The sequence below is a fragment of the Apus apus genome, chromosome 7 (genome assembly GCF_020740795.1).
Source record: "Apus apus isolate bApuApu2 chromosome 7, bApuApu2.pri.cur, whole genome shotgun sequence".
NCBI lineage: Eukaryota > Metazoa > Chordata > Aves > Apodiformes > Apodidae > Apus > Apus apus.
In genome coordinates this window covers 15,440,362-15,464,484 of record NC_067288.1, presented here as the reverse complement: position 1 = coordinate 15,464,484, position 24,123 = coordinate 15,440,362, and the positions used below count along the sequence as shown (strand labels likewise).

Genomic DNA, 24,123 nt, shown 5'->3' with positions numbered 1-24,123 from the left:
GTCCTGTTTTGCTCCTCGGCCACATCGCCTGAAGCACGGAGCTGATGCTTAAATTTATGTAATGGTGCAATATTGCTGAAATCTTTTAGGCTGGCAGCTCAGAAGGGCTGTGAGGAAGCTGTGCCAACAACCTCTTCCAGTTCCTGCAAGATTCAGAGTCGTTTCTTGAGGGCCTCAGAAAACCTGGAGGCTTTAGCTGAGGAAAACAGCTCTGCACAGCAAAGCACTCAAGCACACTCGAGTCAAATGTTGAGCTGCACTCCCACAGCTATAAATCACATCAGTGATTCCCAAATGAGGAACCTGAGTCTGCCCTCAGCCGTCCCTGAAGCAGATGGGCCAGGAAACAGACAAAGTCAGAATTACTCACAGCTATCCATGGCAGGCCTTCAGTCCACATCCCAATCCAGTTAATATCTTTGCAGCAAAACAGCTGTGATGCCTCATGTTGTATTTGTTTCCATTAACTCCCCCCCAGTGGGCTTATATATTTGTGTTTCTTTGTTTACATATTTGTACTGTCCCTAAGGGGATACACACGCTATCCCTGAGAACAGGGCAAGTCATGAGAGGGCAAGTACCTCCCTCTGATGCAGAATTTGTCCCATCTCTTCATTCTGCCAGAGATGTAAATCGCTCTTGGAAATGTTGGACAAAAGTCCCCTCAAATATGTGGTTTCTTTCAGCAGCAGTTTTCAGTCTGCACTTTTTGAATTGCTGGGCCAGAAGTTTGTTTTTCCAATTGTCACTCTTTGAGATGCTTCTCTATTGTTAATGCAATACCAGGCGCTTTACAGCCTGGTCTCTTTATAGTCTTTCCACGGCCGTGCGCCTTGAGGTCGGGGTCTTCCCGCCGCAATTCCTGCTGTCATCCCGCAGACACAGCCCGGGCCCGCCCGCGCGGGCACGGCCCCGCACGGCTCCCCGCACCCTCACTACTTCCCGCGGCACCAGCTGCTTTTTGTGGAGGAGAAAAACCAAGCCCCGAGCCCAGCCTGCTTCTGCCGTTCCTTCCGCCAGCCCCCTCCTCACAGCTCCGCCCGCAGACGGCCGCTCCAGCCGGGAATGCCGCGGAGGCCTCGGCTGCCGGTTGCCGTCAGCAGCCTCCGAGGGAGCGGGCGGAGCGCGGCTCTCCCGCCCGCCGGGCCGGGGGGGGGACCCGCCCGGAGCAGCCGTCGCCAGCGGGGGCTGCGCGACCCGGCCCGCCCGGCGCCCGCCGCCGCCGCCTGCGTCAGACCGGAGACGTGGCCCCGCGGCGGCGGGGGGCGGAGCGGCTGCGGGCGGAGCGGCTGCGGGCGGCCTCCCCGCCCCGCCCGGCCCGGCCCTGCCCGCCGCGCTCCGCGCCGCGGCATGATCGCGCTGCCGCCCGGACGCTGCCGCCCGTGACCCGGCGCCCCCGCCCGGACGCGCACCAGGTAGAGCTGCCGCGCCCGCCCTGTCTCTCCCCGGGCCTCCGCTGCCCGCCCCGGGCGGGGTCGCGCCGGGGCATCACCGAGGGGAGGGGGCCCCGGGGGCCGCGTGGGGATGGAGCTGCCGCGGGGCCCGGAGCTGCGCCCCGAGGGCAGAAGAGGCCCGGCCCGGGCAGCGGGGACACCGCTCCAGCATCGCCAGTGCCGCCCCTGTCCCTGGGCAGCGCCGGCGGAGCCAAACTTTTATCTGAGATCGCTGCCGCCTCCCTTGGCGCCGAGGGGCTCCGGGGAGCGGCCGCGGCAGCCCCGCTGCCCCATCCCCTGCCGGGCGGGCCGCCCCGCCGGGCTGCGGCGCTCGGGCGGCCCGGGGGGTGCCCCGCAGGGCGGCGGCCCCGAGCCACGCGGGGCTTCCCGGGGTGGGCCGGGGGGAGGCGAAGCAGTCGCCGTGGAGACGGGCGGCCGGAGGGAAGCTCTTAACGGTGTTTTCCCCGGAAAGAAAAAAAAACAACCAAAACCAGCCCGCGTTATGAGGAGGCTGCGGGCGGGACGGGGAGGCGGCGGTTCAGCCGCGAGGCGGGGGGCGCGGTCCCTCCGCGGGGGCTGCGCAGCCTTTCCGCGCCCCAGAGGGTCCCAGCCGAGGGGTCGGGAGGGGAACGCAGCCCCCTGAGAAACTGCTGGGCTTCGGCTTTCAGAGCTCTGTTTTCGGAGAGATATTTTTAAAAACCCGATCCTGGGTTTTAAATCAGTTTAAAACCAGCTCTGCCTTGTCGCAGTGTGATGGGCGGTTTTGTTCATTATTCACGAAATGCAGTTTGTCCATTTCACTGGAAAGAGTTGACCAAGCAAAAAGAGAGGCTTAGGAAAGAAGGCCAAATGTATCCTTCTAGAATTTCTTTAGGATGAAAATGCTAAATGAAGAATTTTTTTTCACAGATAAGTATGTGTGTTATGGCTTACCTTTTAAAATGTTTTTTACTTTTGGAATAGGTACTTGCTGTGAGGAAAGACTCAGTGTTCTGAGCAGCACTGTTTGGAGACACACGTCTGTGTGTTTGCTCCCATAGAGCACTGTGGGCTTGAATGATGCAGTGAAAAACTGGACAGGCAGAAAGGTGTTTTGCAAGATAACGGAGAAGAAGATGGCAACTTTGGAAACTAATACTAAATGTTAAAAGGCTCTCTTCACAATTCATCCAAAGCTGCGTATTTCCCCCTCCCTCCTGGTATATTAGGCCTGCTTTTACTTTTCTTTTTGGCTTGCTAAAAGCAGTCAAGAGGGTAGCATTCACCCCCCTGGGCTCACTCTTCTGGTAATGCCTGTTTACCCCTGTGGTGCAGAACAGCATCGAGAGCCAGGCTGAGCACAGTTCCAGGTTGATTCCTAATTTTAACCTGACCTTGGTTTCGTGCTGTCTCACTCATGCCCATGCCCAGGGGCTGCCAGCGAGGCACAGCAGCCTGGTGCTGAGCACCTGTGGTTTCTGAATCATTTCCTTTTCCAGTTACATTCTGAGTTTGCTAAATGTGTGGCAGCCGTGATGCTCTTTTCTTCCAGTCTGGTTAGTAACGGGCTGTGCTGGATATTTTACTGTAATGTAACTTTCTGTGAGTTTTTTTTGTTATTTACTCTGGTAAGCAGTTTTAGAAATACACTTTCCGATGGAGAGCCTTAACATTTAGTTACTTTGTATGCCTGGTATTGGAAATGGCCAGTGCTGGTTGTCAGTAAAGAACAGAATCAGAGACAGCTGAATTCTTCGCACAAGTTCCTTGCCTCAGTGCTTGGTCCTATCTTGCAATCAGTTCCTGTTCCATTTCGAGCTGATTTCCTGAGGCAGCCGCATCCCACCTTGGGATTTGTTTTTTGGGGCCCAGGATAAGGGGCTGTGATGGGGAGGGGGGTGGCATCCGGGCTGGGCTGCAGAGAGGGTTAAGCAGTATACAGGTGGCCCTAGTGCTGGAGTGAAGACACAGTATGAATAGTGAATCAGGTCAGAGAGTGCTGGGAGGAGCAGTTCCCCTGATTGTCCATTGACCTGGCTGAAGTGGCCCCTATTCACCGCCAGAAGGGCACTTCCCAGGCCAAGCCTTTCTGAATGCTGCGGGAAGTGGAAAAAAAAAAAAAAAGGTCTATTACCATCCAAACAATTCACAATAACAGGAGCTAGACTTTAATTTTACAGGATTTTTTCTTCAAGAAAACTTAGTGAAAAAAGAATTGTGAGGGGCATGGGAGTGGCTGTATATTAAAGAAAACCCTGAAAATGAAACCATTTACCTTAGGGAAAAAAAAAAGGTAACCCCAAAATACTTCCCTTAAAACCTTACTTAGTAAAGCAAAAAAGCCATTCTCCTTCCAAAATGATTTGTCAGAAGAACGTTAACAAGTGTTGAATTTCACATGCTCAACGTAATGGAAACTTTACTCTCTCCTTCATCATTCAGCTGTTTGCCCCTGGATTTTGTGCAACAAAATTGATGAAAATTCAAGCTACAGTGCAATGACTTTACTTGGGTTTTCTGTTTCTAAGGTCTCTTTCCCACTAGGAAGATCCTAGGTCTGATTCACCTTCTCAGCGATTTACTCTATTGCTTTAGTTCCTAACACAGGGCAGGCATTGCTGTCTTACCATCCCCGAGCAGGCACAGTGTCTTAGAGCTCTTTAAAGCTGACAGACCCTGGATCAGCTTTCCTGCACTGTATTAATTTTACATTTTGGTGCCTGACACAAACAGCTAATCAGACACAGCATAAACTTTACAACTGTATCATCCAAAGTTTCGTAGGCTTGGACCAGGATGGGGCTTTTTCAGCATTGTTTTCCATTATGTGTCCACTCTTTCTATCTCCTGTGAAGGACTGATTTACAATCCAGTGTTTGATCAGGTCAGATTTTTAAAAGGTAGGATAGTGCCGTGTATGTGCTTTGCACATTTTCCATTTGTTTGGGAGAATCTGACGTTAAGGTTCAGTGCATGTTTTTTCTTGGTTTTAAAGTAAAGCAAAAGCCTGTGCTGAAGTTCAGAATGGTTCTCCATACAAGGTTGCTACTGCTGCTGTCCCAGTAAGCATACAGAGGTCCACTGAGTTTGGACCAAAGTATGTGAAAACATCTGGTCCTGTAGGGTAGCATTAAAATTCCATTTCTCTCTGTGTGAAAGTAAACTTTAACTTTTCCACTGACTTTGAAGTGAGCAGCGTCCAGCCTTTTATACCAACTTCAGGCCCTGGGCTAAACTATGATCTGCTGAAAACAGTGACGTTATCTCGCGTCTTCCTTCAGTGGCAGTAGCAGATAGTGATTTTGTGTTGATGGGAATCCAAAATTCAACAAGCCAGCAGTAAGACTCCTGGAGTTCTGAGAACATGTCCAATTTTATTTACTCGTCACTGAAAGCAAGGTGGGAGCTTGGATTAATTCCTCACTCTGGAGCATATGGCGAAGCAGAGCACATGTCAAGCCCAGCCCTGATTGTGCAGCAGTGTAAGATCCTGATAATATGTGTTAGTTACAGCAGTATGCAACAGCTCAGAAGTGCAGGTTGCTCTCAGAAAGGAGGTTTGAGGGTCTGAGTGAGCACCATTTGAGATCTCATTTTCCAGTTGATGTGAATGCTTGATGAGCTGTCTCAGGGTAGATGGCTTTCATGCAAGCTTATAGAGCAAGATGGGTGTTCACTGACGATATTGTCAGAAAAGCCCTTTGTTAAATGTAATGTAATTAGAGTATTTGCACTTTGCCATCTTTAACCCATGACAACATAGTTTCAAAGACCAGCATGCCTGCTATAGAGTGGCCAGAACCTCCCCCAGCCACTGCTTTGATCTCACAAAGTTTAGGTCTGATGGATCCAGCCTTTTGTTCTGTGTTATGATGTAGCAGCAGACTTTTTTTGTAGAACAAGTTTAGAGCTAATCCCTTTTCAGTGGGTCATGGCTGGACACAGCACTGAAAAAAGTTCAATGGATTTCCACACCTCTGAAGCTTTCGGTCTTTGAAAGTCATCTTACGTGAGTAGCAGTTCTTATTCTGTAGCTGTTCATGTTTGTCTTTTTAAGTCAAATCCATTTTATCTGCCTGAATTTATCTACGTTAGTATTTCACATTCTTTCAGGAGTATGGCTGAGACTATGAGCTTTCTTTTTATTGTCAGGAATTTTGATACAAAGGATCACTGGGGGGAGGAAGATACATCAGCTGTGTTTCAGGCTGAGGATACCTGTGTGTTTAGTTTTATAAGACTATGGCAAAGTTTAGAAGGGTCTTTGTGTAGCATGTAAGTGGGAGCAGAAAAGATCCTTTATGTGAAAAAGTCTCACAAATTGCAAAAACAAGCATTTCTTTGATGTTTTTGGCTCAGTCACTGCATAAAAAGTTTTTAACTAACTTTTCAGATGGTTGAGCTGCTTAAGACTCAGAATGGGCTCTTTGTACTTCCTGTCCCAATTAAGAATTAATTTTTAATTATATCAGCTGAGCATTTTTCATTAGGAGCACTTGCATTAGCCTAAGGCCCCCCAGCTATTCCTTTGACAATGAGTGGCAGTGGTTTGTGTAATATTGTCTGTCCTAGGACATTCTACTGTATTGTTTCTGTCTTCATTATCTAAGTATGTTAAATAAGTGTTTGTGGAAAACCTGATGTAACTTCGATTAAAAGTTGGTATGGGGTTACTTTTCTCAATCATTTAGCCATATTTCAAGAGTATTAAAATACAGGATAGTTTCTTAGTGCTTTGGTTTGCTGTTAAAGGTTTTCACTCGCATGAAGAACATTTTGCAGCTCTGGAAAGAGGGCAGGCAGCTTGAGTGATAGCCCTGATAAACTAAGAATGTTACTTCCAGAGCTGGAAAATGGTGAGTCTTGCCTTTGAAGTGGTCTTTGACATGACAATGCATAGAGTGTACTTTTCTTTAGATTTGGACAAATAGCTCAGCAAAGCCAAATCTCCATGCAGGCCTATGTGCTTGGTACAGAAAGAACTCCTGTTGATTTCACTGAGGCTTTATCTGGCAGAATCTGCCCCTGAACATTCTTTTTGTCTTCAGTCCAACCAAGTTGAAGTCAGAGCTGCTGACAATAGGAAGTCTGCTTGGTGTGTAATACATGAAAAACTGCAATGACTCAATTAAACAACAAGGTTGTTGTCTGGGTTCCATCGCCAAGGTAGCACTCTTTGTGTGTGTAGGTGGAAATTGCAGCATATATTTTGAAATGCAGTTTATTGAGTTGCTTCCTCTTTACGTCCTTTATGTCTCCTCTTTACATCCCTTTTGTTTCCTCCAAGTTCTGGACTCAGGCCTTTGAGCTTCCACTGCCACAGTGGCTGGTACTGACAGCCCTGACAGCAGAGCAGAGGATTCCCTGCCACCTCTGAATCTACCACGCTTGGTCTTGGGTGTTAGGCAGAGATGTACAGTTGGATGCTTGCAGTGTGGGCCTCAGTAACTCAGAGGGAAAATAATGGAAAAGGTCTAGGTGTTAAGCAAGTTTCTGGAATTTTTACCCTTACCAGTTTTCTCAAGCAACTAAGTCCCTGGTGATTCACTGGAGTCTTGCCCATGGTGGCAGACCTGCAGAGCTGGGGCATGGGGGAAGCTTGGTCATGGCAGGTGGTGTAATGGAGGGCAGCTTTCCAGTAGCTGGGTTGTGACTGTGCCAGAGCTCAGGTGGCACAGCCTAACCTTCTACAGCCAGTACATTTGGAAATTAAACCCTGTTTCTACACTAAACGGCTGTGACACAGGGGACAGCCCAGACCTGGCTAGCCTGTTTTCATTTGTATCTGTGCAGGTGTAGCCCCTGTGAAAACTGCACAGGTTGCACATGTTTTGTAGGACCACCAAATTGGGGTTGCTGGAATAGTATCTTCTACAGGTTGATTATATTTTGTCTGCTCCTCAGGTTGCAAACGGCTTCCAACTGCGACACATAATTTTGGTAACGTGTAGTATGAAATCAGATTAACTCCAGTGGTTTTGCAGGGAAGTTGTGGCATGCTATCAATATAGACTCAATCATTGCAGAAGACTGGACAAAGTAGTATGTTATGCTTTTGTAGTACTATTCATTCACACTTCCCAAAGAAAGTAGATACCTTTGTGTTTTGCAGCTGGAGAAGAGGCAGGATGGTGGGGTGACGTGGCGTGCCCAAAGCAGAAGTACAGGGAGCCTTCCCCTGGGTCCCAGTGGGCAGTCCTGAATCACGCTCTGTTGTTCCTTCAGGCCACATTTCATCACCAACCTCAGCCCCAGGAAGATGAATTTCAAGCAGTTTGTTTCAAAATACAGTAAACACATGGACCTTTAAAATTAATTGTTTGGATGCAAATGGCTTCTTTTCAGTAGCTTTCTAGTTCCTTAGCGTGGGATTTATGTTTAAGTAACAGCATCATTCGTTTGTATTTCTTACTTCAGAATGATGGTAATTCATCCTGTGAAAATCCATTACAATCAACAGAACAAAAAGTAACCCAACATGTTTGAAAAAGTGACTGCATGTGATACTTTTTGCCATACTTTCAAATAGCCAGCATCCAAAGTAGTTTTTCTAACAACAACAAAAAAATTTTACAGTGCAAACACAGAGCAGGATAGCAAAACCAAAATGTCAGGATAGTTCAGACATTATTTCACTTCATGTACAATGTGTGTGAGAATACACAGATAAGGATAGAACATCAACCTCTTGGGAATTAGGAGTTGCTAATTCCGGCCCTTATAATCTCAGTTCCCCCTTAGTCTAATCTCGCTTTTCCAGACTTGGTGCCTTGTCCCTGGGCTTACTTTTAGTCCTCTCCTGGTTAGGTGATGAAGTGAAGCAGGTTCATTATCTGTGATCAGTGATGCCAGCACTGGCAGTGCCAGTGTGAGGTGCTCCTGGACATGCACTGAAAATGAAGTGTTCAGCTGCTGAGATCAAAGGACACATGCAAAACCACAGATTCCACAGGTTTATAAATTAGCCAGCTGTGGGCAGCTATTCATGCTGCAGTAAAAAGTACATCAGCAATACACAGGTCAAATTTTGGGGCATGGGGGTCTGGAAATTTTAAAATAGGCCACAAGTTTTGTAGCGTGCACAGTCCAATAGTGTTCCTCTAAGCTTGTTTCTAAAAGTGGTTTGAACAGTTGTCAGCTAGATCTTAATTGAAATTTCATTTTGAAGTAGGCAGGTTTTTCCTTATGGTCATTTCAGGGGTCCCACCCCACCCACAAACACTCCTACTGCTACTTTCCTCTTCCTTTTTCTCTCTGGTGTGCTATTCGTACCCTGCCTGCACTGAACCCATGCATTCTGGATATTAATTGCCAGTCCAGCGCCTAGGTGGACAACTGTGGTCATTCCCCTAAAACAAGGGATGGGTGACACTGATGGCTTCAATGCATGGCAACATGATTGAGTAACGACTTCTGGAAGAATAAAATAGCAGAGTGTTTGACTTCTAGTGAGTAACACCTGTAGCTTGGCAACCACAGCCCTGGCAGGTCGTGGTCTCCCACCTACAGCACATGAAGCAGCAGTGATGCTGCATCTTGCATGAAGGTCAACAAGGTGTGGGAACAGCCCTCTGGGCTTTGCTGGGCAAGGAGGCCATTGCTGGGCACAGGCTGGCTGGTGTCAGTGGATAATACTGAGTGTTGCCCGTGGAAGGGTGCAGGCCAGTCGGCAGCTTTCCTGACAGCACAGGGCAGATGGGCCCATGGCTGTCTTGTCACGGCAGGGTGTGGTGGTGGGAGCTGCTGGGGTTTGTCTCAGGGAGGGATGGATCCTAGCAGGCCTGCCACTGGTGAAGTAAAGGCAGAGCCTGCCTGCTCTCCATCTCACTCAGCGTGCTTTCTTTAATTGCAGTGTCTCCACCAACTGTGCCTTGAAAGCTGAGGTGGGGCACAGCGGGAGCGGCACAGTGGTTTTCACTGGTGGCAGAACACTCACCAGCAGCCTACCTTCTAATTCAGCTGAGGGCTGGTGTCAGTCCACGCAGTTATACATGATAAAATGAATTACTTTACTCTGTGAGAATCTGCTTAAAAATAGCAACTGTCATCTAGCAGTAGCTGCAGTGTGCAGTCTGGTGGCTGCTAGAAGCCAAAAGCGATTCTGTTCGGGGTTGTACCAGAGGGGTACTTCTCTGCATATTAGCGTGTTTTTTCTTTGTAAAGCATCTCTCAATATGAAAGATGAATACAGCTCCGTAAGGGGAGTCCCAAAGTGTTGGCCCATCTGCTGCTGTGAGCCTTGTCTCTGACCAGGTCCCCTCGAGCGCTGCTGCAAGGGAGGTCACAGAAGTTCAGTGGACATGGATCTCCAGAGAGCAGGTCACAGCACCTGCTTGAAAAGCATTAAGCTGAGGCTGAGGCTGGTCCCCAGGGCTTTGCTGCCCATGCCATGACATCTACCACCTCCAAAGAGCCCCAGCAGCCAGCAGTGCCAGCCTGAGCACACTGTGCCATGGCTGGGGAATGCTGGTCTGTTGGGTTGCCATTGCTGGTGGAGGTAGGATAGTTACAGCTACAGCTGGAAACTGCTTGTCACTGCCTCTGTACCTGCTCGCACAGAGGTCCTGCTGACACAGCACTGGTGGCAGAGGTTCTGCCACTGTCTGGCAGTCCCGGCTGCACCACTCAGCCCTGGGGGCACCAGTGTTACAAAGGTGCTCCCTGCCCAGAAACCCCCAGGCTGCCTGCCCGAGAGTCCCCTGAGCCACCAGTGGGCAGGAAGTTAATTAAATAATTTCCTTTATATTCTGCAGTGCACATCACACAGATTGCCTGACTTGTAAAACATACTTGTTTCTCTCTTTAGCCATGCTGGCAAGAGCCACCACTGCTTCTGAACTGTCCCCACCACTGTCCTTTATCCTCTCTGATGAAAGCAAATTGCTGAGATGCTGGTTTGCTCTGTAGCGTGGCCATTTAATAATCATCCTTTGATTCAATCTCTTGATTTTTTTAACACTAATTAGTTGCCAATACTGGTCTCTCTTACCTGGATCTATTTATTTTCCTGAACTCTTTTAAGTCATTGTGTCTCACTCCTGGTCAGTAATGCGTTAACTGATGCCTTCAGTCAGTTTTTCTGCTGGAGTGAAAACTGCACCTTCCTTGTATATGGATTCCAGTATTTCATCTTACTATCACCTATTCATTTTCACTCGTTGACTTTTCTGTATTTCCTAGAAATTTTAAATAGTAATAAAACCCCCTGCTAATTTCTCCCTCCTAAGTTTTGTTTCTGTTGGTGTGGTTTTTTGGGGTTTGAGTTTTTTTTAATTTAATCTGGCAAACTCTCAGCTCTTTTCTGCAGCACTGCTTAGCAGCCAGTACAACTTCTTTTCATGCAAGTTCCTTTTTTATTTCCTTCTGGCAGCTGAATACCAGAGGATTTATCTCATGTACCATTTTCTTTTCTCTAGAGACTGAGGATTATTAGAAATGCATGAGAGAAGAAAGAGAATGAGTTTTGATTTTTATTGGAAAAAATTATCCAATATTTAGAATTCAGTATCTCCTAAAGTAGGTTAGAATAGTATTTAACATAAATCAGATTCTATATTTCAGCTATGATGTATTGTGTCATTAAATAGCATTTTGAATGTGCATGAGCTGAAATTAGTACTGATGTCTTAGTTTTTACCAGCTGAAATGTCAAATTCCTTTTCTCCTATCTCCTTGTTATAAGAAGAGATAAGAATCTACAGTAGATTAATGTAGTATCCCAGAGATTGCTCTAATTTGGGCTGCAGTGTGACTTTTTAGCATCCCTGTTTTGATTTGTTTAAATTAATGATCAACTGAGTCACTTTATTTTGCACAGACCTGGTTTGTGCATGGTTATAAATGAGTCTGGCAGTGGTGTGGCTTTGGGTGTAGCAGTGGGAAAGAGCTGGACTCCAGCCACTGCCAGGATCGGGATTTTAGGATTGCACTGAGCCACGTGGACCTGCTGTGTCTTTCCTGAGGCCTCAGAGCTGCTGCTAATAGATGTCCTTTTGGTCACTGGACAGGCCAGAATAGAAAAGAAGCTAGAGGGAAGAGGGAGAAAAAGAAAAAGTGATTTTGTGTCATTCTGTTCTGCAGATACCAGCAGTGCTGGTAAGACTGGGCTTCTCTGTGCTTCTTTCCAGTGTTTTCTCTTTATTGCTAGAGCAGCAGAGGGAGAAGCAGTAGGGTTTCTCCAGCAGACGTTGGAAAGTGGTTATCCCACTTCTTCACGTCCAATCTCCATTTAAAGCTTCATGTGAATATCTTTTTTCCTGAAGTTAAAAAGATATTGTCTGTCATTAGACATTGTTGGTTTATTTACCATTATTATGTGCAGTACCATTGCCATCATTCATTCAGTAATATTGTTGGGTTTTTTTAACAATTTAAGAAAAGTGTAAGTGGCAGGCAGATTTTAATGTCTGGAGTCTTGGGCTGCAAACCTTTCACCCTCATAAATGGGTTTTCTAGCATGGCTCAGAGGGGCATGCAGGTCTTCTGCTTGGCCCATTAACCAGGGTAATAGTATGTGCACTCAAGGAGTTGCACTATGCAAACAGCAGCCTCTAAAGGGAACAAGGGATCAGAGCAGCATGTATTTGTGGTGCCAGAAACTATCAGCCTTAATCTAAATTCCCCACACATCACTTAAAATAAATAAAGCAAATACATAATACGGAGCGAAGCCTATCAAATGCAGCAGCCAAATTAATTTATGGTCCTGAAAGCTGTCCCTGCACAGTGATTTGCAAGATAGTTTCCAGTCCTGTCTGCTGCAGTACTGGCTGAAATCCACAGAGTTGCTTAGACATCTAACCAGCAAGGTGTGGATCTCCAGTGTTTTGGTACATATGAGCACTCTTGTTTTCTCAAAGAGTCTCCACTGTAGGAAACATGACTGTGTCTTACCTGACACTGGAATTGTCTGTATTTTTGGAAAAAAGTTACAAATAGGACCCTTAGAGGCTGTGGCATCTTAAAAAGGAACCCTCATGCCATTATTAAAAGGGGAAGGGGGGCAAGAAAATGTCAAAACCTTGTGATTTTAAAGCAATCTGTTGTTGTGTGTTCTGGTGTATATCGGTGGCATTCCAGTCAGCTAACTGGTGTCCAAACCTGAGCCAACAGCAGCGTATGTGTTGCAGAGCTTGGAGCAGGACTGTTGCATGGCAACTGGTTATCTAACATTTGTATTAGCATACTCCTTTAAGAATTTTCTAGTGTGTTCAATGCATGATAAAAAACCTATTTTTTAAAGCTAACCAGCAGCTATTGCCAGTTACCTACATTTTATGTGGCAATAAAAAAGAGGAGGGTAATTCCTTACCAACGACTGTGAAATGCATGTGGTATGGAAGAGAGATCAGTGTGTGAGGTTCTTCAACTCAGGCTGAAGCCTGTTTCCACAGGCTGCGCTGGGAGCTGCCAGTGGAGGGTTTCCTCTCCCTGGCTGAAGCTGAAGGAGTGCTGGGCATGTACTTAAACCTGCACAGGGCACTTCTAATTTATGAGATCTATTTTTGCCACCAGTATTTCTAAAAGAGAAGCAGAAGGCAGCAAAGGTTTGGCCAAGGAGCGACCCAAGCTGTTCTCTGCTGTCGAGGTAAATCCTCCCTGATAAGCCTGATGAGCATTTGCAAGCCAGGCACATAAAAATCAGCAGTGTGGCTCCTGGCTGTGTGTAATTTAGTCATGAATGCTGCATTCCTTTGCCACTGCTGCAGCAATTCAGGCCTGTTGGTGTGACTCCGACCTGGCTGTGTGAAGTCAGGCCTGCATTGCCATCGTTTTCACTGATGGTCTATTAATTTGTATGTGCTGCAGAGGACAGCCTGCCTTCCTCTGGGGGATCGCCAGCTGTGTGAGAGGTGTGTCTGATTTCATCTGGCATTGTGGCATGCATCCTGGGGGCAGCTTTTAGAAGGACAAGAGGCTGAGAGAGAGATTCCCCTGCCTGGCCAAGTAGTGCTTAAAGCAACACAGAAGGGTTGTAAGAGCAGATGGGAGCAGGGAGCAAGTGTTAAGAAGTTTTTATGCTACTCACTCAGAAAACTGCAAAGTTCCAGCCCAGTTACTAACCAAAGCATGTTTAGAGACATCACTGTGTGCCTTTGGGGACTGTCGTGCCTCCTGAGGATCAGCTGGGCAAGCAGAGGCATAGCAGTCCCTGAGAAGGTTTCAAACTGAGCATCTTTCCATGCAAGTATGGCCAGAGTAGTAGGATTCAATTATGAATTATTGGGCTGTCTGTAGGCTTGCCATGAGTTGCAGCCGTTAGGGTCTAAATCCTTCCCTGCCAGATCCCAGGCTCTGAATTAATCCCTTAAGTCCCTGGGCAGCATGTCAGCAAGTGTGTGCTTATCATTTAGCCTGCACACACAGCTGGATGGCACCAAACCCATGCTAACAGATCCCAGTGCAAAACTGAATCAGGATTATAGACTCTTCCAACATTAGATTGTGGTGAGTATTTATTATAATAAAAGACAAATTTTGAAAATTGCCCATAGGAGTATTTTTGTTCCATTGCCATGTGAGTTTATTGTTGCATCATAAGTTACTAGGGAGTCTCAGTACTGGTTTGATCTCAGGGATTCAGTTACACGGTGTGCTGTAGGCTTTAAAATCAGTTGCTTTGCCTGTACACGCTCATGTGTTAGCTGATTTTTCAGAGGAGGTGATGATGTAAGCCGTGACATCTGAGGTGAAGATAAAGCCCTTGATCTGCTTGTCATTTTGGTTCGCTAAAGCACTTTAGCAACTTGCACTCAAAACATGGTAGATTTAAACCAGCAGTGAGTATGCACACAAATATTCCAAAGCATCCCTGAAACCACTATGAATAAAATGGAAGTTAATGGAATACGATAGCTAAAAGGACCTGTGAAATTTGAGCACAGGACAAGCATTTTAGCCAGACCTTTGAGATCAAGGCTAGCATCTATAAATCTGAATGTCTCTATCTACAGAACAGGCTGATTTTCAGGGATTCAGAAAGCTTTCCTGAGCCATCAGATATGATGGCAATCAATGCAGAGAGGGATTTGCCTGCTTGCATGGATAGGACCCCGGTCCTACTCTCCCTTCCTCACAGGAGCTGCAGAGGAGCAGCACAAGCATCCCTCTACTGGGATGGGGTGTCATAGGAACCACTGGGAACTTTTTCACCACATCCTGAGAGTTGAATTTCCAGAGCAGGTTTTTTCAGACCTTGCAGAGGTACTTGCTCTTGCAGAAGTACTTGCTCTTGCAGAAGTACTTGCTCACACAGACTGAGGGCTACTGGCTGCAGGAGGCTGAGTGCTGGCCTTGCTCTTTTGCAGGACGATGATTCCCGTGACCGAGTTCCGACAGTTCTCGGAGCAGCAGCCGGCGTTCAGGGTGCTGAAGCCCTGGTGGGATGTGTTCACAGATTATCTCTCCGTCGCCATGCTGATGATCGGTGTGTTTGGGTGCACATTACAGGTAAATCAAACAGGGTGAAGGAGAGAGGGGTGCTCCCAGGGTGCTGAAAGAACACCACAAACGAGGAAGATCCTCGGATGGATGGTGTCACGTCTTGTTTTATCTGTTGGGTTCATCATGAACAAAGCACAAATTAAAGCTGTTCAGGTAGCAACATCAAATAACACAGACCAGACTTTTATCAGCTGTAAGTCAGCAGAGTTGCACTAGAGTCAGTGGAGCAGTGCCAGCTAAGATAAGAACTGTTGATTTGGCTCATGTCTGGATGCCTGTTTTCGCCACAGTTTGGCATAATAAAACAGATTATTGACTTAAGTTCTTATTTATTAATATTTTTCTGTGTAGAAGTTTGAAAAATGTCATTTTGTGATTTCTGTTTTTCTCTATTTGGCAAATGTTAATTTTCTTTCTGCCTTTATGCTTCAAATAGAAGAGATTTGAAATTAATGTACTTATTTTAGCACCACCCACAACTAAAATTATGTCTCTTCCATTCCAAAGCATTTCTGAGGATGCTTACATGTAAACAATTGACACTGCTGTCAATCACTGTTAGTCACAGTTTGCTGAAGAGCCAAAAGCTGAAAAGAATCAAAAGTACTGTTTGGGATGGACTCCACAAAAATAGAAAATTGTAGTACTAGTTCAAACAGGGATCTCACATTTCTTAGCATGACTTAGAAATGGAGCTAAGAGGACACAATGACAGAGCTCTTATTTCAAGGGAATCTGCTCACTTACATGGCCCAAGATTTTCACATACTCTGTCCAAAATGTCGGATGTAATCAACTGTAATTTTGCTTGTGTTCTCTGTTCTAAAGTATTTTCAATTGAAAACTTAAAATGTCCATGTTTAAAAATCTCTTCATACAGGGCTGAATTTTGCTTCAGTAGCTAAGTGTTTGTGTAAGCACACAAAGTAGGATGTCTGTCATTTTTAATTTTACCTGCTTGGTTGGATGAAACACAGTGGAAAATAATGTGTAGGATCACTGCAAATAATAGGCTTTTTTATTTTAAATTATTCCAACTTATTATTAGAGGCATGAATCCAGGGTGTAAGGGTGTATATCAGAATAGCAGTTACAGACAAAGATGAACGGCAGGAGTTTTTGACGTGTCAACAGTTACAGCACTGATACTGTTCAAGACACATGGGATCTCATCTCAACGTCTCCACGCACCAGGGTGGATCATCAAGGAGGATCTGATTTTGGTAGCTCTTGTTGTATACCCTATATTTAGTGCTTTCAGCAACCATGATGTGATAGAATACATCTACATTACACACTCATTCTTAGTTTGGGCTAATCCCAGTCAGTCATTCAGGGCAAATAACAGAGTTCCTTGGTTTATCACATGGATTAGCATTTTAAATTCAGACCTTGCATTATAGACAGACTCAAGGGCAGAAGGACAGAGCAACCTTCTTCCCCCCAAATGTGTGGTATGAGGACTCTATGTATATGTCCAACAAACTGAATAAAAACGACGTCCATGCACACAAACACACAAATGCTGTCAGTTCTTCATCATCACTATCTCTCTTTATTAAGACTGAAGATTAGTAATATCCCAACATAGGTATGCCCACATTAGCTCTTTGTCAGCCGTTTTTGGTGTGATAAGACATCACAGTGTGAACATACAGCCACATGAATGCAGTTATGCTGCTTTCAAGCCTAAGCTAGCTATCTCTGAACATCCTGTAGTGAGGGTAAATACACCTGGCAGGAACAGTCTCTGGGGAAAGAGAAGGAAGAGATCCCTGGTCTTTTCTGGAAGCATTACCCACATTTTTCCCATTTCTGGATTATCTCAATACCTTCTTACTCACATTGTGGAAACCTAACCATAGATTAAAAGGGGTGACCTAGTTCTTGGCATGTAGAGCAAGTGTCTTTTTGGGAATAATAGTAATAATAGCACGGCCTGTGGGGCCGAGTACCAGGCTGTGGGATGGAATGACTGACAGCTGGACGAACTCCAAGGACAACTACCCATTGGTACTGTGCTTCTTTGTTTGTACATTAGTTTAAAAGATATCTTTTTGTGTGTTTCAGGTCATGCAAGACAAGATAATATGCCTTCCAAAGCGCATACAGCCTTGCCAGAACCAATCTAATAATTCAAATGTGTTTAACACAATTCCAGATACAACCCCCCTTCCTCCAGCCAAGCCATCCACCCCTCCAGCTACAGTTGAAATGAAAGGACTGAAGACTGATTTGGACCTTCAGCAATACAGCTTTATAAATCAGGTGTGCTATGAACGCGCCCTGCACTGGTATGCCAAGTACTTCCCTTACCTTGTCCTTATACACACACTCGTCTTTATGCTGTGTAGTAACTTCTGGTTCAAATTTCCTGGATCAAGCTCCAAAATTGAACACTTCATTTCAATACTTGGGAAGTGTTTTGATTCTCCCTGGACAACTAGAGCATTATCTGAAGTGTCAGGAGAAGACTCTGAAGAGAAAGATAACAGGAAGAACAACATAAACAAGTCTGCTACTATCCAGCCGAACACTGAAGGCACTTTGGTCAAGACACAGTCTTTAAAATCAATCCCTGAGAAGTTAGTTGTGGATAAGGGAACGCCTGGAGCACTAGATAAGAAAGAAGGTGAACAGGCCAAAGCACTGTTTGAAAAGGTGAAGAAATTTAGACTGCATGTTGAGGAGGGTGATATACTCTATGTCATGTACGTTCGCCAGACTGTACTTAAGGTAATTAAATTCCTTATTATTATTGTTTACAACACAACACTTGTCTCAGAAGTTAATTTTACAGTAGTCTGTAATGTTGATATTGAAGACATGACAGGATACAAGAATTTTTGCTGTAATCACACGATGGCACATCTGTTCTCTAAGCTTTCTTACTGCTACCTGTGCTTTGTAAGCATCTATGGCCTCACATGCCTTTATACACTGTACTGGTTGTTCTACCGGTCACTGAAAGAATATTCTTTTGAATATGTTCGGCAAGAGACGGGAATCGATGATATCCCAGATGTCAAGAATGACTTTGCTTTTATGCTGCATATGATAGATCAGTATGATCCTCTCTATTCCAAGCGGTTTGCTGTCTTCCTGTCTGAAGTCAGTGAAAATAAGCTGAAACAGCTGAACCTAAACAATGAATGGACTGCAGATAAACTGCGGCAGAGGCTACAGACAAACTCCCATAGTCATTTGGAGCTACAGCTTTTCATGCTCTCTGGACTACCAGACACAGTTTTTGAAATTACTGAGCTGCAGTCATTAAAACTTGAAATAATTAATAACGTAATGATACCAGCAACCATTGCACAGTTGGACAATCTCCAGGAGCTCTCATTGCACCAGTGCTCTGTGAAGATCCACAGCGCCGCTTTAGCGTTTCTGAAGGAGAATCTCAAGATCCTGAGCGTCAAGTTTGATGACATCAGAGAACTTCCACACTGGATGTATGGCCTCAGAAATTTGGAAGAGCTCTATTTAATTGGCTCCCTAAGTCACGATATTTCCAAAAATATTACACTGGAGTCTTTTCGGGACCTTAAAAGCCTTAAAGTTCTTTACATAAAAAGTAATTTGTCAAAAATCCCACAATCTGCAGTTGATGTTTCTGGTCACCTGCAAAAATTGTGCATCCATAATGATGGCACTAAGTTAGTGATGCTCAACAACCTGAAGAAGATGGTCAACCTAACACAGCTGGAATTGGTTCACTGTGATTTAGAGCGCATACCTCATGCAGTCTTCAGCCTTCTCAGTCTTCAGGAATTGGATCTAAAGGAAAACAACCTCAAATCCATTGAAGAAATTGTAAGTTTTCAACATCTGCGAAAACTGACAGTCCTAAAGCTGTGGTACAACAGTATAACCTACATCCCAGAGCATATAAAGAAACTGACTAGTCTTGAGCGGCTTTTCTTCAGCCATAACAAAATAGAGGTTCTTCCATCCCACCTATTCCTATGCAACAAAATCAGATATTTGGATTTGTCTTACAATGACATTCGATTTATCCCACCTGAAATAGGAGTTCTGCAAAGTTTACAGTACTTTTCCATTACTTGCAACAAAGTGGAGAGCGTGCCAGATGAACTGTACTTCTGCAAAAAACTTAAGACTCTAAAAATTGGGAAAAATAACTTGTCAGTCCTTTCACCTAAAATTGGTAACTTGGTATTCCTCTCCTACTTGGATATTAAAGGCAATCACTTTGAAATCCTCCCACCTGAGCTCGGTGAATGTAGAGCTCTGAAGCGGACTGGTTTCACTGTAGAGGACACCTTGTTTGAAACGTTGCCTTCTGATGTCAGGGAACAAATGAAAGCTGAATAACTGATTTCCTCTCACTCCGTTTTACAGAAATAACGCTTCAACCAAATATGCTGTAGAAAGTGCATACTCCAAATATACATTTGGTTTGTCATTATTTTTTTTCTTTTTCAAACAAATTCTTTCTGTACAAACAAATTTGGACTAAGGAGTACATATATTTTTAAATAAAATTTTCTTGTATTTTTTCACTGTTTTAAGGTATTTTTTTAAGTTTGTTTTGCCCTGAGAACAAGGGTGTCTGTAACTTAATTTTTACTGGTAAAAGTAAATTGTTTTATCTGCTGACTTTTTTTTCTTTGCCTAATCCCAACAGAGGAACTGTGTTTAAATTGTATGCTTTGGTTTGCTTAATTTGTAAAAATTATTATATTGTCTTCCTGGTTATTGCTAATACTTAGGATGTGGTCTTCAACAAGTGGTGCTGCAGGTGTTGAATGCCTTGTTTCCTCTTTTCTTCAGTGGCAGTAGAAGGTGTTCGACATCTAACAAGATCAAATCTGGGTTGACCGTCCTGTTTTATTTATGATATAGTTTTCTCAGATGGTCAGAGCAAGTAGGAAAGGTTTTTTATGTATTTTTACAGGTCTGAAAGAGCAGGCGGAACTCCTTCAGGGCCTTTTGGCAAGTTTAGTCTAGCTCTCCATTCACACACAGTGCTGAGCAGGAGGCACTGACTGAAATGTTCCCTCTGATGTAGGAAGGTCACAGTAAGGTCACAGTTCACAGGGGACTCAGGACCAAAGTGACTGATGTAGAAGATTTTCTAATGAGTGCAGAGGGATGTGGCTGCCCGTTTCCTGCTAACTTGAATGGAAGGGGTGCAGTGAACTCACTGTGCTGGAAACATGAATCCAGCAAGATTAAACACTATCTTGAAAAATCCCCTCCCCATCCTCCACTAACCAACCTGTTCTGGAAGGGAGCAAGTGCCCTCTGCCCCCCTCAGTTCAATTCTACCCTGGTATGCTTGGCACCTGGCAGGAACGGGATCCAGAAAAAGTGCAATCATGTTTAGTTTGTAAAGCTTCTGACCAGGAAATAGGTTCTAATGCTCCTTAATTGGGCTTTGGTATCATGTAACCAAGCTCAGCACATGAACATGTGCAGATTTGCAAAAATGAGATTAAATTAATACATTAGCTTCTCAAAAATGTCAGCCTACCAGAGGACAGTGATGAAGGCTGTTTTCATCTCCCAGCTAGTAATTAAATTGGAAATTATGCAGTTGGAAGTCTGCTTTTTTAAAATAATGTAATGGTCTATAATGGTTATGCATGAGGCTGTAAACTTTATCCTCTGAAGCCATGTTCAGTTGTTTATTTAATCCAGCCATTTGCTTTCTTCTAGGCAAGTCTGGCAGGTATGTGATAACTCGTGTTGCTCACCAGCTAATTTAAGCTAATAAAAAATAACCATATGATAGTAAAATATTTTGCTGGGAGGAGAGCTCTTCATCCTATCCACAACACGTATTTCAGTCAGATGCAGGCACTGGATAAATGCTTTGCAAGAATATCTAGGAATAAGTACTCTTTCTGTAGGAGGCAATGCTGTTTATAAATTGCAGAGGTTGAGTTGCTGATTGTTTAAAGTTATGTAAAATAATTGATGATTGTCAGCTGAGTTGCTCAAAATGTTTTCTAACTACCATTGTGTTTCTTGAGCTATAGTTAATCCAAGTTCTTGAGCTTGGTACAAAAGCATACTGTTGTTTTAAGTCTGACTTATAAAAAGGTGGGGAGACCAACTAAAATTACTATTTTCTCATGAATCCAGGGTGTGCTATGCAATCTGGTATGTGGGCTTTCTACAGTACCAAGTCAGACTTATTTTTTGTGCTTGGCTATGTTCTGGAGCAGATCCATGTGATTAATCAAAAATGGGTCAGGCATGAAGGAATCAAAGCAGGCTTTTTTAAAGGTGGTTGATTTAGTTCTGTTAAAGAGCTATAACTGATGTAGGTTTTGCAAGAGCTACTCTTCTTGTTTATGGAATGCAGTTATTTGAACAGCTTGGCAGTATATTCTAAATGTATCTAAATGTATTTCACTTTGATATAACGTGAGGGAGAGAAATGTTTCATTGCTCATATTAACCTAATCATGTAAGCCAAAGTGCTGTTGTCCCTGATGAATGTAAACTGTTTAAAATGTTTAAGTAATCGGTGGAGCTGTATAGTTACTTTACTTAAGTTTGAAATACAGGATTACATTTAATGTTTTTTAAAAAAATCTTTGTATTCCTAGATGTAGCATTTTAAATCCCTAATTTATTTTGTGTCTACTCTTGTTTCATGTGTAGTTTGTGGTCTTTTTTCTAAACGAAAGTTATGCATCCCTCATAACTGAAGGTTGGAGACTTGTTTTATGCCATTTTTGTAAATCCATCACTTAGGGGATGTGGGGTTTTTGTTTGTTACTGATTATACTTCTACCAGTGCAACCCCTCATGTGGACACAGTTACATGAGTATGAAGTGCCTTGTGCTGGTGTATCTTTATTCACCTAGATAGGAATAAACTATACCGGTCTAAGCACTTTCACACTAATAACTGTATCTTCTCCAAGGGTTTGATCTGCTGAGGCAGCTTAGTCAATCTAACCGCTCACTGCCACCAAAAAGGGGCAGTTCCCTCCTCCTCCCATGTTCCTTATTCCTGGCAGCATGTTCCATGCTGCTTCTCTTGTACTTTTACTGGTCTGGTGCTGGTCTGATCCTTCAGCATGACAAACTTTTTAAGCCAGCAGAAAACAAAGCCAGTTATAAAAAGGGACTAATTTCCTGCTGGATCAGCTCTCCAAAGGATCAGATGGACACTAGGGTGGGAGTAGCAAGGGGACAGGACTCTGCAGCCAGGGTCTGAGCAACAAGAAGGTGGGACGAGTCACTTTGGAGGTGCTGAGCTGCTAGGTCAGTTCATAATCTTGCCGAGCCACAAGCTTAGAGAGCTGTGCTGTTTTATCTGTAGCAGGTTTAGGCAGCATGGCTTTTGTGGGCAGACAATCCTCAGGCTCACAGTGAATGATAAAATATTGCTTAAACTTAATGAAACAAACTCAGGTAGCTGCACTGTTGACTTTTCTAAACTTCTTACTGTCTAGTCTGTGGGGTGTATTTTCCAAACTCATATTACAGTATTTTAGAAATGAGTCAGCTAAGAGAACGTTGTTTCCTGATTCTGTGTGACATCCAGGAAAATATGTAAAAGTGCCATATTTACTCAGTGATTCATGTACTGCTCACATGTATATTCACATGCAATGCATACTAGACTTTTCAGTGACCTATAGTATGACTTAGAATGTGAATGAAAATATATGACTTAGAATGGATGGACATTTTGCAGATAATACTTTAGGCATGGTTTATATGAGTTTATATAATTACTTACATTAATCAGGTGCCTAACAAGTACAACAATTCCAGAATATAAGCAAGGCATTTTACATTATTTCTCAAAAATAATACAAATCTTCCTCAATAATAGAAGCAGAGATTACAAAGAGTGCATCAAAAATAAGAAGACAACCTTAATAGTGCACCTGCTGGAGAGCAGTGTAGAAGAAAGGGACCTGGGGGTCCTGGTGGACAGGAGGATGACCATGAGCCAGCAATGTGCCCTTGTAGCCAAGAACGCCAGTGGCATCCTGGGGTGTATTAGAAAGGGTGTGGTTAGTAAGTCAAGAGAGGTTCTCCTCTCCCTCTATTCTGCCTTGGTGAGGCCACATCTGGAATATTGTGTCCAGTTCTGGGCCTCTCAGTTCAAGAAGAACAGGGAACTGCTTGAAAGAGTCCAGCACAGAGCCACAAAGATGCTGAAGGGAGTGGAACATCTCCCTTACGACGAAAGGCTGAGGGAGCTGGGTCTCTTGAGCTTGGAGGAGACTGAGGGGCGACCTCATCAATGTTTCCAAATACGTTAAGGGTGAGTGTCAGGAGGACGGAGCCAGGCTTTTTTCAGTGATAGGACAAGGGGCAATGGGTGCAAACTGGAGCATAGGAGGTTCCGTGTAATTATCAGAAAAAACTACTTTTCTGTGAGAGTGACAGAGCCCTGAAACAGGCTGCCCAGAGAGGTTGTGGAGTCTCCTTTGCTGGAGACATTTAGAACCCATCTGGACACAATCCTGTGTCATGTGCTCTAGGTGATCCTGCTCTGGCAGGGGGGTTGGACTAGATGATCTTTCGAGGTCCCTTCCAACCCCTAAGATTCTGTGATTAAGCCTGAAAAACCAGTCTACTTTATGATCAAAATCTGGAGATGTGCATCTCCCTTTTTTGTCAAAATTAGGATGGATATTTGTGCTGACCTCCTACATCTAGCCAGCCCAAGAACTTTTGCCAATTCTGATTGGAAAGCGCCTGCACCAAGTCTCATATCACATTTCTGGCTCTTCCACTAATTCATGTGTTTAAGTACTGACAAGTCCTGTAAGAATGCCAAGGAAAAACTTTGAAATTCCACCAAATGGACAAACTTCTTAATTCTGTAGCAAGATTCTTACTATGATAATAGACCTGCATAGTGTTACATTGCAATATAGTACACCCAGAAAAAAATGAAATAAAATGCTCTTTTGTAATAATGAACATTGTCAGACTGCAACGTGATTATTTGTTTGGGAAACATTTTGTTTCTGGGTTACCTAAAGATCAGACATAACCATCTTTTGAGTTTAATCCCTTGGGAGGGAAGTCAGGAAAATCGGCTTGAAAAAACATCGTTAGACTTGACAGGATTTATAGCCGCATGGTCTCGCTTCCTGCACACGCCTCCTTCCACCTCCTTATTCCAGCAGCCACCTCAGTGGCCAGCAGAGAATGTCCCTGTGGGAGCAGCTCCCCCGCTCCGCTCCCTGTGGGCTGGGGGTGCTGGGGGCCCTGCCAGCCCAGGGTCCCGCTCCAGCAGCGAGGGGCACGAGGGCTC

General features: G+C 44.5%; 1 protein-coding gene across 1 annotated transcript; it reads left to right on the top strand.

The window, feature by feature from the left end:
• Positions 1 to 1,330: 1,330 nt before the first annotated feature.
• On the top strand, positions 1,331 to 23,786 carry LRRC8C (leucine rich repeat containing 8 VRAC subunit C). The gene is made up of 3 exons (XM_051625390.1): positions 1,331 to 1,415; positions 14,720 to 14,861; positions 16,926 to 23,786. Exons 2-3 carry the CDS (start codon positions 14,724 to 14,726, stop codon positions 19,194 to 19,196), a joined length of 2,409 nt encoding a protein of 802 aa, XP_051481350.1. The 5' UTR covers positions 1,331 to 1,415; positions 14,720 to 14,723; the 3' UTR covers positions 19,197 to 23,786.
• The last annotated feature ends 337 nt before the right edge of the window (positions 23,787 to 24,123 follow it).

Excerpts from the sequence above, each read along its gene's own strand:
- LRRC8C (XM_051625390.1), top strand. The coding sequence starts at position 14,724 with ATGATTCCCGTGACCGAGTTCCGACAGTTCTCGGAGCAGCAGCCGGCG. Across the intron at positions 14,862-16,925 it reads TGTTTGGGTGCACATTACAG|GTCATGCAAGACAAGATAAT; the intron begins GTAAATCAAACA and ends TGTGTGTTTCAG.